Source organism: Chrysochloris asiatica, unplaced genomic scaffold (assembly GCF_000296735.1).
Source record: "Chrysochloris asiatica unplaced genomic scaffold, ChrAsi1.0 scaffold00009, whole genome shotgun sequence".
Lineage (NCBI taxonomy): Eukaryota > Metazoa > Chordata > Mammalia > Afrosoricida > Chrysochloridae > Chrysochloris > Chrysochloris asiatica.
In genome coordinates, this window is record NW_006408527.1 from 26,694,700 (window position 1) to 26,710,445 (window position 15,746).

The window sequence follows — 15,746 nt, forward strand, 5'->3', positions numbered from 1 at the left end:
TCACAATGTTGTCCATAGCTTGTCATGATCCACACAATAAAAAGCCTTTGTGTAGTCAATGATGCACAGGTAAACATTTTTCTGATATTCTCTGCTTTCAGTCAAGATCCATCGCACATCAGCAATGATATCCCTCATTCCACAGCCTCTTCTGAATCCAGCTTGAACCTCTGGAAGTTCTTTCAATGTATGCTTGTAGCTGTTTCTGTATGACCTTGAGTAAAACTTTACTCACATGGGATATCAAAGAGATTGTCTGATGATTTCTGCATTCTGTTGGGTCACCTCTTTTTGGAATGGGCACAAATATGGTTCTCTTCCAATCAGTCAGCCAGATAGTTGTCTTCCAAATTTCTTGGTAGAGATGAGAAAGTGCCTTCTGTGCCAACTCACTTTCTTGAAAGATTTCAATTTTCATTCTATCAATTCCTGGTGCCTTATTCTTTGCTAATTCCTTCAATGCACCTTGGATTTCTTCCTTCAGCATCATTGGCTCTTGATCATATGCTACCTCTTGAAATAGTTGAACATCAACCACTCCCTTTTGGTGCAGTGACTCTGTGTATGCCTTCCATCTTCTTTGGATGCTTTCTGCATCACTCAATAATTTTCCCAGAGAATCATTCAATAATGAAGGTCCAGGCTTAAATTATTTATTCAGTTCTCCCAGCTTGAGAATGCTGAGTGTGATCTTCCTTTTTGGTTTTCTGACTGCAGATCTTTGCACATTTTATTGTAATATTTGACTTTGTCTTCTCAAGCTGATCTTTGAAATTTTCTGTTCAGCTCTTGTACTCCTCATTTCTTCCATTTGCTTTAGCATCTCTATGCTGGAGAGTAAGTTTCAGCGTCTCTTCTGACATCTTTCTTTTCCTTTTTTCTTGTCTTTTTAATGACTTTTTGCTTTCTTTCTGTACGATGTTCTTGATGTCATCCCACAAATCTTCTGGTCTTCAGTCTTTAGTGTCTATTGTATCAAATCTATTCCTCAGATGACCACTAAATTCAGGTGAGATATATTCAAGGTCATATTTTGGCTCTTGTAGACCTGTTTTCATTTTCTTCAGTTTCAGTTTGAATTTGCATATGAGTAATTGATGGTCTGTTCCACAGTCTGCCCCTGGCCCACAGATGTAGTCAATTTGATTTCTATGTATTCCATCTGGTGACAGTAATTAGTAGAGGAGTACAATGTTTAGAAAAGTTGTTTAGAAAGCATTTATAATTAATAAAGGCTTCTCTTTCTGGTTGAAAAGATAAAACACTTTAAATGGACACTCTTTCTCCTCTATGTGTTTGAACATGTATTCATAGTACATTGTAGTACATTGACTTAGAAGTGCAGGTTGTAGAGGACAAGTTGACTTTTATTTGACCAAATTCTTGAAATATCTCTCCACCACTACCACCATTTAATGCAACACAGACATTGAATCTTCCAATCGGGTGTGTTGTTCTGAGACTGACTGAAAACACAATAGCTTTCCCACTTGTCTCCTCTTTATGTTTTAGGAAGTATCTCAAGAAATCTCTCTTAACTTGGACTATTCTAAGGCATCTTAGACATTATTTCAAATTTTGCAACCTATTGATTGCCAAAAGATTTAGTGCTGTTAAAAAAAATGTAGCTTTTATCTAAAACAGATATTTCTCAAGATCATTTTTAGCTTGATCACTGTAAATCTTCAAGGGTGCATATTGATTTTAATAAAATTTGGAACTTTTTTTTTTTTTTTTTAATGCAACAAGAAGTTATCAAGGAGACTTCAGTGTCATTTGATATCACTAAGATAATGACATGATACTGCAGTGTTCCAGATATCTTGTGCTGGACATGGACAAACAGTAGCAAAAAAAGCATCCTACAAGGTGCTGAATTTAAATATTTATCTGAACTTCTGTGAGTATCAGTTTCATCCTATGAACTGTGGAAATAGTAGTATACATCTCAGAGTTAATATCAAAAGTTTTATAAAATATTTAAGTAAAGCAATATAAAAATATTATACATGTTGTAGTTGTTGTTAACTATCATCAAGTTGGTTCTGACTCATAGCAACCCTGTATAGGGTTTCTGAGGAGCCACTGGTGAGTTTGAATGGCCGACCTTGTGGATTAAACCAACCTTGTAGTCCAGTGCTTATCCTACTATGGCACACCAGGACTTTATATGATACACTAAAAATGGAAAACTATAAATGCGTATAACATTTTCCTTCACTTTTGGATGGAATGCCTAGTTTTCACAGATAATGCAATAACTTAAATAAGTGATGAAAAAATACAGTTCATAGGTCTTCTTCCTGTAGATTTTTAATTGTGATCTTATTTGAAATAATGAGAGCAGTTAAATGAATTGCTTTAACAATTCTATAATGCCACCAAATCTCTTTGACTTAAATAAAATGGAATAGGATCTCATTATAGCATGTGTTTGGAATGCATGAAGGGGAATAAAAAAGCGTAACACTCTGTTACAGTAATTGATTTTGTTGCTGTAAGAAAGCATGCATATGATTTTGGACTGTGGGTTCCAAAGAGCCTTTTAAATAGAGTTAGTACTGATCTAGGGTGAAAGTTAGAGGCAGTTACCAATTGTGTTTGGAGAAAGGATATAGACAGTCTAACACCTTCCAACACCCTCAAGGCTACCACTATTCTCAGATGCACTATTTGAATAATGATAAATTGTGTAGCACTACATAAAAAGGAGCTATACTATCTGCAAAGGAGCTCTGGTAGTGTAGTGGTTACGAATTGGGCTGCGAACCTCAGGGACAGCAGTTCGAAACTACCAGCTGTTCCGTGGGAGAAAGATGAAGCTTCCTACTCCCATAAAAATGTACAGCCTCGGAAACCTTATTCAGGGTCGCTATGAGTTGGAACCGACTCCATGGCACATAACAACAACAACAACAATACTAGCTGCAAAAAGCCAGGGTGGCAAAGCACTGGGCTACTACCTGAAATGTTGGTGGTTTGAACCCACCAGTCACTATCTCTGCAGAAGAAAGACATGGCAGTCTGTTTCTGTAAAGATTGCAGACTTAGAAACCCTATAGGAAAGTCCATCTCTAGCCTTTAGAGTCACTATGAGTCAGAGCTGACTCAGTGACAATATGTTCTACTAACCGCAGAAGCATTGGTGGCACAGTGGTTAAAACACTGGGCTGCTTGTCAAAAGGTTTGAATCCACCAGGTGCTCCATGGGAGAAAGATGTGGCTATCCACCACCATAAGAATTTGTTGTTCTTAAATGCCATCCACTCGCTTCCAATCCATAGCAATCCAGTAGAGGATTTCCCAGGAGTGGTTGGTGAGTTTGAACTACCAACCTCACAATTCAAACCAACTTTCTGGTCGAGTGTTTACCCTATAGTACCACAGCAAGACTTCCCATAAGAATTACAGCCTTGGAAGACCTATGGGGCAGGTCTACTGTGTCTTACAAGGTTGCTATCTTCCTGTATTTTTCATTTTTCCTTTCTCCTAGACATAATTTGTAGTCCTGGTGTGGTGCTGTGGGATAAAGTGCTGGACCACAAGTTCCATTGGAACCATACAATGTGAACAGTCCAAATTCACCAGCAGCTCCTCAGAAACCCTATGCAGGGTTACTATGAGTCGGAACCATCTCAAAGGTACTTAAGAACAAACAAACAAAAAAGACATAATTTTGGAAATTATCATAGCATCAGATATATTACAGGGATCTTCTTTATAGCATTTAGTCCTTTTATACCAATTTGAGAACTGCATGTATTTTTTATTATTAAGATTCCAAACATTAGCAAAACCAATGCTATCCAAACATAGGTTAGAATAGCATGTTGCAAACAAATGTTTTTTTTCCCCTTTACAGTGTGTTTGAAATTTATGTCTGCATTTTTTCTCTCCAAACACAAAAATGGAATTTTCTGAGTTGTACAACTCAATTCTGCCGTAAGCTATAAGTGAAGGATTAGTGGAAAGGGCAGGTGGTGGTGCAGTGGTAGAATTATAATCTTCTAGCAAGAGGCCAGGTTTGATTCCTGACCAGTACACCTCAAGCACAAACACCACTTTCCTGTTGCTATGATGCTCATCAGATGCCAGAGGAGCTTCTAGACTAAGGTGGACTAGGAAGAAAGTCCTGGCAATACGCTTCTGAACATCAGCCAGTGGAAGCCCTGTGAATCATAGCAGTCTGAACATGGGAATGATTCAGGAGGAGGCAGCATTTTATTTTGTTGGACATGGGATCCCCAAAGAGAAGGCAGCTAACAATAACCACCAAGAATTAAAGAGATGGCTATCTTGAGAGGTAAATCCAGTTGTTGAATCTGCTCTGAGATACACCATTGATGTCCCATATGTCTTAAAACATTTCAAATACTTCAAGTTGTTCTAGAGATGTTTGTTCTCTTATACAGCCAATCATCTGGGAAATTTTATGATTGAACTAGTAATAGCATTTTTTTTCCCTCCCACTGCATTTGTTTAAAATACTTCTAAACTAGAATTAGGTTCTTGGATTCTACCTGCCATCAAACTGGCCTGAGTGGTTTACTAGGTCTGCGTTCTTTTTTATTCACTCAATATGAACTGAAGTAAGCTTTGAAAGATGTTTTCTTTGAGCTTATAAGCCTGACTAATTAGTTCAAAGTGGTGCAAAGCACTTATATAATATTTGGACAATAGTATAATGATTATCTTTCAGAGATTTTGCTTCTCTAAAGTTTGGTGTGCAAAGATCGGGACTAAGGCAGAGCAAGAAACATAAGAAAATATTGTAGATGTTCTGGGCTTTAGCTGTTCCAGGGGCTGGAACACCCTTGGTGAATCAAATCATACAAGAAACACACCCCAGCAGCCATGTAGAAGGCTCCTTGAATCACTCTCTGTCTACATTTCTGCATTTTAAAAGTCTCTATTTCTCTTTATGAGCTGTAATTAAATTCCATATACATTACCTGATTCTGTAGAATAACAAAAATAAAACATATAGAAGTCATCCTCAGGTGGTTTCCAGGTAATTTTTTCATCATTTATCTTTGATACCTTTGGACAAGTAAGATTCCGAGGCTTTTCCGGAACTGTTGAAAAAAATGATAATATAGAATGTGAATAATCAGATAGGTAGATAACATTCTTCTATCAGTATGCACTGTTGATTATCCATTTTACCAATGATTAATTAATTATCAAATTAAAAGGAAGACATCAGAGCTTATTGAACTTGTTGTAGAGACCATTCAGCAGAAGAAACATCCCTCCCGAGTACCATTGTGGAACCTAAACATGTCAGTTTTGAAGACAGCTGAGAATCCCCAAATCCTATATGAATGATGGCCTGGATATCCAGGGATGCCTGGATTTCTCTGTGCTGAAGTCTGCCATCTGCAGCACTGAAACATCGACAGTCAGTGCTTGGAGAGACCCTTGTCATCGTCTCTAGAACTAGTCATCAGAACATGAGCTGAAAACGGTAATGCATTTTTAAATCAAACTTATTAAGAGTAATTAATGCACATTAAAACATACTCATGCTACAGTATAGTTTCTATGTTGTTAAGTGTAGCTGGGTCACTTCTGACTCAGTCATTTTTTTATTTTTAAAAGTTTCCAAGAAGCAGCTAATAAGCTTGAACCTCTGACCTTGTGATTCAAACCAACTTTGCAGTTCAGTGCATTAGCCCACAATGCCATAAGAGGACTCCACAGTTTATACAGTTAAGACAGTTTATATAGTCTTGGCAAATTACTATGTAAGTGTCTGTAACTGCCACCACAATCAAGGTACATAATATTTCTATCATCCCAAAATGTTGTTCTTGTTACTCTCCTGTCAACTCATCCTCCAGATTGGATCGCACACAACCTCAGATCTCCTTTCTGTTGCTACACAGTGAATTTGCCTTTTCACCCATGTCAAGTAAATGAAATCAGTCAGCATTTTTTCAGGCCTACTGTTAACACTCAGGAGAATGTTGCAGAGATCCATTCATGTTGGTGCATGCTCATTTTTATTACAGAGTGGTATTCCACTGGAGGTATGTATCATATTTAATTTATCCATTTGCGACTTATTGGACATTTAAGTTGTTTGCAAGATTTTTACTACCATGAATGAATCTTCTAAAAACATGTCTATAAGTCTTTGTATGAAGAACTTCATTCCTTTTTGGAAATGCTGGAAATAAAATGGCTAGATGATTGCCTTACAGCCTCAAAAACAGCCTCCTGAGTTTCTTTAATGTCAGCCATCTTACTAGGTGCATAATGTCATCACTATCTTACTGTGTTTTTAATTTGCATTTCTTAGATGGCTAATGATGTTGAGCCTCATTTTATGTGCTATTGGGCATTTGTCTATCTTCTTTTGTAAAGCATATGCTCAAAATGTGAGTTTATCTTAAGAGTGTATTTGACTACTTATTATGTAAGTTGCAGGGGTCTTTTATTCTGGAAAAAAATTTCTTTTGTTGGAAAACTAATTTTGAATAGTTTCTCAATGCCTACGACTTGCATTTTTATTTCCCTCATTAACTGCTCAAGAAGCAGACATTTTAAAAAATTATGAACTACAATTTATCAAATATTTTCTCCTTTGGTTCATACTTTGTATGTCCTAAGAAATCTTTGCCTATTTTAAAGTTAAAAAAAAAAAGGTTTGCTTCAGGGATTACATTGTTGTTCTTGTTGTTAGTGCAGTCGAGTCGGTTCTGACCCTTAGCAACCCTGGGTTTTCAAGGAGCAGCTGGTGAGCTTGAACCACAGACCTTGCGGTTCAAATGGCTTTGCAGTCTGGCACATTAACCCACAGTGCCATACCAGGACTCCAGGGATTACAGTAAAGGTAGAGCAGGAGAAAATGTAGAACAAAACTCAAAATTATATATGTATGATAAAAAGGAGCTCTGGTAGCATAGTGGTTACGAATCGGGCTGCTAATCTCATGGTCAGAAGTTCCAAATTACCAGCTGTTCTGCGGAAGAAAGATGAAGCTTTCTGCTCCGGTAAAGATGTATAGCCTTAGAAACCCTGTACAGGGTCACTATGAGTCGGAACCGACTCCTCGGCACATAGAAACAACAACATATATGATAAAAAGACCAGGTTTACTTGTCAGAAGGAGACTGGAGGACTCCGAGATTATGGTTCTCAGTCCCCTTGCAAATCTGGAACTAAGCTTACCTTTGCGACTCAATTTTCAGCGAAGCAGTAGATAACTAGGTATATGGGGGGCATGGGGGAGGACAACATTAATAAGGTAAGCTCAACATTCAAGATCTACAGGGCAGCATTTACCTAAAGACAAAGTTTTACAAGATTGGGCATGAGAATGGAATGAAAACAAGAATCACAGGGAGGAAGTGTGATAACTGATGTTACATGGAAGGGACTGCAATCATTGAAATGTAATGTAGTATAATATTTGTTGAATGTAAAACTGATGATCTGCTCTGTAAGCCTTTACCTTCATATAAAAAGTTTTTTTAAAAAAGTTTTCTTCTAACTCTTCATCTGGACATTTTTATAGTTTTAGCTTTAACATTTAGTTTTACAATTTGTTTCAGGTTAATTTTTGCATTTAATATGAGATGAGAGTTGACCTTCCTTTGTTTCTATAGGCATACCCAGAACCATTTGTTTACAAGACTATCCTTTTCCCCACTAAATTACCTTTAACACTGAAAATATATTAACTTTTTCTACTGACGCTGAGGACATCATTTTTATATCATCTTATTTGTTCTCCTTAAGAGTCTTGTATTGCTTTGGAAGATTATGGTGAGGCATATACTTAGGCAGCTGCTTAACTATTACTTCAGTAATAATTTTATAATTACTTTAGCATGATCTGTCAAAAATTGGCTACATTAGAATTAATGAATGAGTTCAGCAATCTTTCCTCCACTCTCCCAAATGGATTGTTTTCCTCTTGTTATTATTATCTTGATGTTTCTATTATGAGTGCATTGTCTACAGATGGGGGACATAGGGGGACCTGGAAGTGACTGCTAAAGAACATGAGGCTTCTTTTGGGGTTATAAAAGGTAATGTTGTTGTTGTGATTGTTAAGTGTCATCCAGTTGTTTCTGAGGAGCTGCTGGTTAGCTTGAACCACTGACCTCGTGGTTAAAATGACTTTGTAGCCTAGCACATTAATCTACAGTGCCACATCAGGACTCCATATTTATAACAGTAAAAGTAAATAATATTATTATATAATGTTAAAAGTAGCTACAATATTAATATTGTTGTTGTTAAGGGCTGGCAAGTTGGTTCTGGCTCATAGCGTCCCTGTATAGGGTTTCCCAGAAATGACTGGTGAGCTTGAACCACCAATCTTGTGGTTCTAACCAACTTTGCAGTCCAGCGTAACTTGCAGCACTATATTAATTGAAACATCAATGGAGAAAATAACATACTGTTAAAAAGTATAGTATAATAGTACTAATAATAACTCTTTTCCCATTAATGTTTGGATTTCCCACTGTAAATCTAATTTCTTTGCCCACTTTTACTTCTTTCACTCCAATACTTTTTTAAGAATTAATTTAATGGTTTGAGAAAAATACTGAGTCATTCTTACAGTAACAAAAACAGTGAGAGGTCACTTTTGAGTATTAATATGTCTGAAAGTACTTTCATTTCATTCACATGCTTGATTATTAGCTTTGTTGATCATTTTGAAATCTATGGACACATTTATTTCCACTCTGGAGACTGAAGGTAGAAAGGTAGAAATTGGAAAATGATGAGGCTTTCTGCTCCAGTAAAGAGTTTGTGGTTGTTGTTGTTAAGTACCGTAGAGTCGGTTCTGAATCATAGTGACTCTGTACAGGGTTTCTGAGGGTGTAAATCTTTACCGGAACAGAAAGCCTCATCTTTCTCCCACAGAACAGCTGGTAGTTTGGAACTGCTGACCATGAGATTAGCAGCCTGATTCGTAACCACTATGCTACCAGAGCTCCTTACAGCCTCAGAAACCCTACACAGGGTCACTATGAGTCAGAACTGACTCCACAGGCACATAATCACCACCACCATACTTTACCAACTATGATATCTTTTTATAGCAATTGATCTTTCCTTTTACGCCTTATCAGATTATTTGGTTATTTTGTGGTAGGTGGACTTCTAAAAATAGTCCACAAGATTCCACTCCCTTGTCCCTGGAAGCTATGAGTATGATGAGATGTGACTCTGATTGGTTTTGTTATGTGATATAGTTGACAGTGAGGCAGGAAGACAACCTGGTTGAGCCTAACCTAATACATGCTGTTAAGTTCCGCTGAGTTGGTTCTGACTTATAGTGACTCTGTATAGGGTTTCTGAGGAGCAGCTGGTGGGTTTGAACTATCCACCTTGTGGTTTGAAGTCCACTGCTGATCCTACAGCACCACACCAGGAGTCCAACCTAATTACATAAAGAACCTTTAAAGCAGTGGGTTTTGTCTGACTGGCAATAGCAGGGTGTATCATGAGAAGGGCTCTGTGGGTCATTGCTAGTTTGTAGATGGACAGGAACCCCATGAGAAGAAATGTGACCCCTAGGAATAGAGAGTGGCTTCTGACTAACAACCAGCAAGAAAACAGGGGCTTAAGATCTATAGTCAATAAAAGGAATGAGTTCCAGAGAAGAGCCTCATTCCCTGGTGACTCCCTGAGCAGAGATTCATTCCAGCCACACTGTGCTGAACTTCTGGTCTTCAGACCTGCGAGCGAATCAAAACCTACTCACTGCCACATCCATTCTGATTTAATAGATCTCTGTTGAAAGTCTGAATCTTGACTGCCAACATTTTCTTCATATTCTCTGAATTTAACTTTCTTTTGCTTAGGGAAAAACCCTGGAGGTGCAGCGGTAAAGCACTCAGCTGCTAACCAAAAGATTGAGGATTGAAGCTAGCAGTCTCTCCATGGGAGAAAGGTGTGGCAGTCTGCTTCCTTGGAAACCCTCTGGGAGCAGTTGTACTCCGTCCTACAGGATTTCTGAGTGGGAATTGACTCAAAGGCAATGGATTTTGGTTTTGTGTTTAAAGAGATTACATTTTTGTTTGATCTTTTTTGTTCCTTAATCCAGTTTTTGAGACACATTCAGCATTCTATTTAACTTATTTGTTGAGGTCTTTTAGTGCTATGTTTACAAAAATTTTAATAGTTTCTCTTTCATTATCAGTTGCAAATATTTTATAAGATTCTTCTTTTGTAGTGGTTATGAGTTGGGCTGCTAATCTCAAGGTCACCAGTTTGAAACTACCACCCATTTCATGAGTGAACTATGAGGCTTTCTGCTCCCATAAAGATTTACAGCCTTGGAAACCCTATACATGGACGCTAAGAGTTGGGACCGACTCCATGGTACATAATCACCAAAAATGACTTGTTTGATAACCTATAGTCTTTTTTCTTTTTTCATGTATTTGTTATTTACCATTTTATTTGATTTTTAAAAAAACATTTCATTATGAATTGGGTAAAGTTTTCAGAACAGATCTGTTTTGCATTTAGTAATTCATGCACATTTCTTTTCATTTCATTGATTGTGGTCTTCTCTGGGCTTCCTAGCACCATTCTTCCTTCTTTCATAACCCTCCAGGATTTTGTTCTAGGGTAAATGTTACCTTTTTTTATTTCAAATGGTCGATTTTTCTTAAGTATGTGCACTTCCCTAGTGTTACTGTTTCCTTTATAGAACTGTCTATTGATTAGCTGAAAATTCAGCCACTGGGGTGAGTTCATTTCCAGACCTGATGGGTGACTAAAGAGGCACAGTCTTAGGGGTTCCACCAAGCTCTATCTGACCTATAAGACTGGTCTCTCTTTTTTTTTTTTAATCATTTTGAGTTTTGGTCCATATTTTTCTATCACTCTATCCAGGACCTTCTTGTTTCTATGTTTCTGATCACTGGTTTGAGCATGAAAAAGATATTTTGTTTAGTGTTCAGTTCACATTCTCGACTTGGAAGTTCTATTCATGGTTTATACTGATTCATTTGTTTGCAAAGTTATGATAGCTTGATGAATCTATTGTGTAAAGCAATCCTGTCATATTTTATTTAATGTTAATTCTATCAAGAACAATACCATGTCTTAGATAATCTTCCTATTAGAATCTGTAAACCTGAAATATCATTTAATGATACTTTTCTTCTTTGTTTGGATTACGTTAAATTGCAAGCTGGTCACACCTGACTTCCTACTTAACCAGAGTTAAGTAAGATCTCTAGAAGAAGCAGAGTCTCATAGAAAGGCAGAATGTGCAGGAACACACCAAGAAGAGAACAATGCTATAAAAAGAAAGAGGATATGAACTGGGAAATGAATGAAAAAAATAATTTATTTGGCTCACAGTTCTATTTTCAACGTGACCTGAAAATAGCCTATCATTTGCAAACAAATTAGCAGAGGTTTCGAACCCTGTATAAACTATTTATAAATTTAACTTAAAAATTAATTGAATTTTATGAAATCCTTACTCTATATTTTCACCATCATTTTCTGTGATCCCCAACAAATTATAAGAACATTAAAAGGAAAACAATTCTATATATAAATGCAAATAATATACTCACTCCCAATATCTGTTGTGATATTTTTTTCCTCTTTAATAAATCTCTGTTTATTATAAAATACTTCTAAATCACAAGAATAATTATTTTTGGGTTCAAGATCTTCCATGTCAATCCTGCAATCATTTACTGTTTTATTATCTGAAAGAAATAAGTAATATATTTGAGTATATTACCAGAATATATCACATTTAGAAAGAAAAGCCAGGAAAATGGTAAAAAGAACTCAAGGAGTTTGAAGACCACTAAATACTGTATTTAGTAGAGTCCAGGTGTGGCACATAGGATAAGCACTTGACCTCAAGGTTGGTTTGAACCACAAGGTCAACTCACCAGCCAGTCTTTGGAAACCCTATACAGGGTCCCTATGATTTGGACAGAATTGACGGCACTTAACAATAACAACAAATTATGTATGGTTTTGCTGTATTCAATTAAAAAAAAAAACATACTTAGCAAGCATATCTTAAATTCTGTTTCTAATTTAATCGACCAAGAAATGATGCATTATATTCATCAATCTGTTAAAAACAGATTGTGCCTGAGTTAGCACTTGCTTAGTAGATTTTCTAGGTAGATCATTGTTTTATCATCAGTCTATTATATGCTTGCTTTTGTTTTCTTCCGGCTACTTGTTCCATAGCCATGTATCTTAACCTTCATCTAATGATTACAACCATTGCTACACCCATCCTGTGTGAGTGACCTGCCAAATATGGCCAAGAGATGGGAAAGAAGTGGTATTTCGTAATTGCCTCTACTGATCTGAATTCAAATTCATATTCCTAGACATACTTCTATGCCTTTTCCATTTCCATATCAGTTAAATGATGTTGTTGTTGTTAAGTGCCATCGAGTCAGTTCCGACCTATAGCGGCCCTGTGGAGGGTTTCCAAGGAGAGACTCATGCTGGCATTTATTTATGAAGTTATTGTTAAAGGACTGACAAAGTGTGTTCTTGAATCATAGAATTGTATGCTTGTTTTCCTCTAATTCTAATGGAATATGTATTTTGTCATTTTCATATAACACTCTTTTTTTCATAAAATCTCCAACAATGCCTTGTGTATATAGTTGCCAGAGAAATTCTCATAAGTTCATTGATTTTTACTATTCTGAAATTTTTTTCAGGAGGAGCATTTGTCTATTTTGTGAATTCTTATTGTTGTTGTTAACTGCTACTGAACTGGTGCCAACTCTCAGTGACCCCGTATAGGATTTCAGAGGAGCAGCTGGTAGATTTGGACTGTCGAACCTCTGACCTTGTGAATTAGGTAATGTTAAATTTTAGGTTGCTGGTATCTCATAAAGAATATAATTATTTATCTCCAAACATACCACAGACCTAATAGATGGGGAAAAAATAAAATAAGAAATAAAGCAGAGAGGGAGAGAGGAAAGAAGAGAAAAAGGGATGTGTCGAGAGAAAAAAGAGAATTAGGCAATAACTAGATTAATTTCCTACCCCCTCACAAGATTTTCTCGTCAATCTCTATTCTTACCACATGTAAATCTGAAGGTAATGTTTTGATAATCACAGTTCATTTCATATCTAGTTATCTTCCACTCTAAACAAAAAGAAGTATTTGCTTTTTCAGGCTGTGTACAATTAGATAAGGTAAATCGTTCGCGTGCTGTCAGGAAGATAAAGAAATATGACATAATTAATATTTTATCATTTTGACCATATTCAAAGCTACAGTCACTAAAATTATATCATGATAAAGAATTTATCAAGAATTTAGATTACTTTAGAAAAATTCTAGTTTGTCTCAGAGTTCAGTGTTTCTTGATAACTTAGTTTATTTTTTTTAATATCATACATTATGATAATGTTTTCATGTAGAATTTGTTACCTTAAAAAATGGGACCCAAGCAAACCCTTAGACAAATTTGTTACCTTTGTACATTTTAAAACTTTATTCCAATTTTCTTTCTTTATTATATCTTCTTTTTTTTTTTTTTAAATTTACTCTTTGATTTTCAATTTAACAGCCATTACAGAGAATACTGGGAGTTCCCATCTTGGGAAATGCATTTTTTCACATCATCCTTTTATTTGTTTCACTGATCATTTATTTCTCTAATATATAGTTGTTGTTTTTGTTAAGAGCCATTGAGTGGATTCCTACCCATAGCGACCCATGTAGGGTTTCCCAGGATTGCCTGGTGAGCTTGAACTGCTAGCCTTGTGGTTCAAACCGACTTTGCAGTCCAGTGCATTAACCCACAGTGCCACACCAGGCCTCCATAGTATATGGAGAAAGTGAATAAGTTACAGGGACTTTACTCTCACTAAAAAAACTATCAGATTATAACCTATTCAGATGCCAATAAGTTTTCCAAAGAACTTGAATTATTAAATGATGTGAGACATTAAAATTTGCACAGCCCCTAAATCATTTTTGCAAAATGTATTTTGTCAAGATAAATTTTCCTGGGATGTGCTTCAATGGTATCCACCTGACACCTTTTAGTCCCTTCTCTTCCCCAGTAGTGGTTCCATTGGCAAACCATCTTCATTAGTTTACATGACTAAAACTCCCCTCTTCATGAAAGCATTTAGTTTCTTTACATAAACATCATATCCTGGGCTTTTGTTTTTCTCCAAAAATATTCCAAATTTACATTTAAAAGAATAAATACACATTTACATTTAATGACTTACATAAAGGAGAAAAATCTAGCAGACAATCACTAAGGGGAAACTATATCTAATCTGCACAAACCTCTCAGTAAAAGATGGAGTGGCAATCTAACTGATAAAATTAGAAGACTTTGATTAGTTTGTCATTTTTACAGTGTTAGTCAAGCAGAAAACATATCCACTCATATGTTGCTGGCTTCATTTCCCTCAGCTCTATTCCTGTGACCACTCAAACACATCGCACATTTTATTATTTTTGTAACTATACAAATAGAAGTGAATTAATATTTACCTGGTGGTACATTTAAATTTAAGGGTTTAAATGGACGTGTACATGAATCACGGAATACTGTAACATTGCTATTTGTACATTCCTTTAGGTTTTCACAACCAGAGTTACACTTCACTTCATTGCCTAGGTTCACACTATATGATTCGGCTGTATTGTTATATGTGAATTCCACAGAGACATTTGCAATTTCCTTATCTGAAAGAAAAAAAACAAGGTGCGGATTTTCTATCATTTTCAGAATGAATAAATCTATATGAAAGATAAATGCCTTAACATATAGTTTCAAAAATGTTAAATCACTAATAAAATATCAGCAGGCATATGAAAAATAGAAGAAACACATTAAGTCCATCTACCTACACTTTATTGTTTTTAATAGTTTCCTTAACAATGTCCTCAACTCATAAGTGTATCTTTGGAAGGTGACTGGTCTGTATTCCTCACTGAATTGTAAATTCCAGGACGGCAAAGTCCAGTCTATTTTGATCATTGCTATAAACCCAGAACCTTGCCTAATCCCAGTCATTAACAGATGATCAATTATTACTTGTTCACTGATACACAAATTAATCATGGATCTGACAATTTGTTCTTCTCACGTTCTAACTCTCCTTCCTTTATAAAATATAGCTAATTATCTGTTTCTCTAAAAATGTAGACCATCTATAGTTCAGAAGTCAAAGGTACTCACATCCCTTTACTTCTATAAAACTATTACAGATAATATGTCCTTCTGAGAACTTTCCCTTGGTCTTATCTCTCACCTCTACTTAAGTGATTTCCATTGATTGTTAAATATTTCTTTTCAACAAATATTAATTTGTTCATTTTATTATTTAACAGAAAAATCAATAAGCCCTTATTTTGTTTAAGACACTACCTAAGCACTAAGAATACATAGGCTAGTCAAACATGGAACATGGGTATAGCTTTTAGAAACATGTAGTCTAACAGGGAAGACAGACACCAACTTAAATTACAGATGTGGAAACACTTTGGACAAAATTTTGCATAAAATGATATCAGAGTTTGGTGACCACGCTCGTTACCGACAAGGGGAAGTAAGGTAAAAACAACAATGAAGTGGCGAGCTAAGCCCTACAATATGGAGAGTGAAGCGTTCAGCTCATAAAAAGAGAGGGCATATGCACAAGAACACCCACACTTGCAGATAATACCCACTTAACCTGGCTTCAATGACTGGATGATCAGAGCTCAACCAGAATAAGAAAGAAGAGGAAAAAAA

The 15,746-nt window shown here is 36.1% G+C and overlaps 1 protein-coding gene across 1 annotated transcript in view; it reads right to left on the minus strand.

Moving 5' to 3' along the window:
* LOC102820943 (receptor-type tyrosine-protein phosphatase C-like) overlaps positions 1–15,746 on the minus strand; it is a 183,555-nt gene that overhangs the window by 72,709 nt on the left and 95,100 nt on the right. Inside the window, exons 6-10 of the mRNA XM_006834229.1 lie at positions 14,501–14,695; positions 13,064–13,195; positions 11,565–11,702; positions 4,953–5,075; positions 3,861–4,169 (exon numbers count right to left, since the gene is read on the minus strand). Of these exons, the coding sequence (XP_006834292.1) occupies positions 3,861–4,169; positions 4,953–5,075; positions 11,565–11,702; positions 13,064–13,195; positions 14,501–14,695 (897 nt within the window). The remainder of the gene's footprint in view (positions 1–3,860; positions 4,170–4,952; positions 5,076–11,564; positions 11,703–13,063; positions 13,196–14,500; positions 14,696–15,746) is intronic.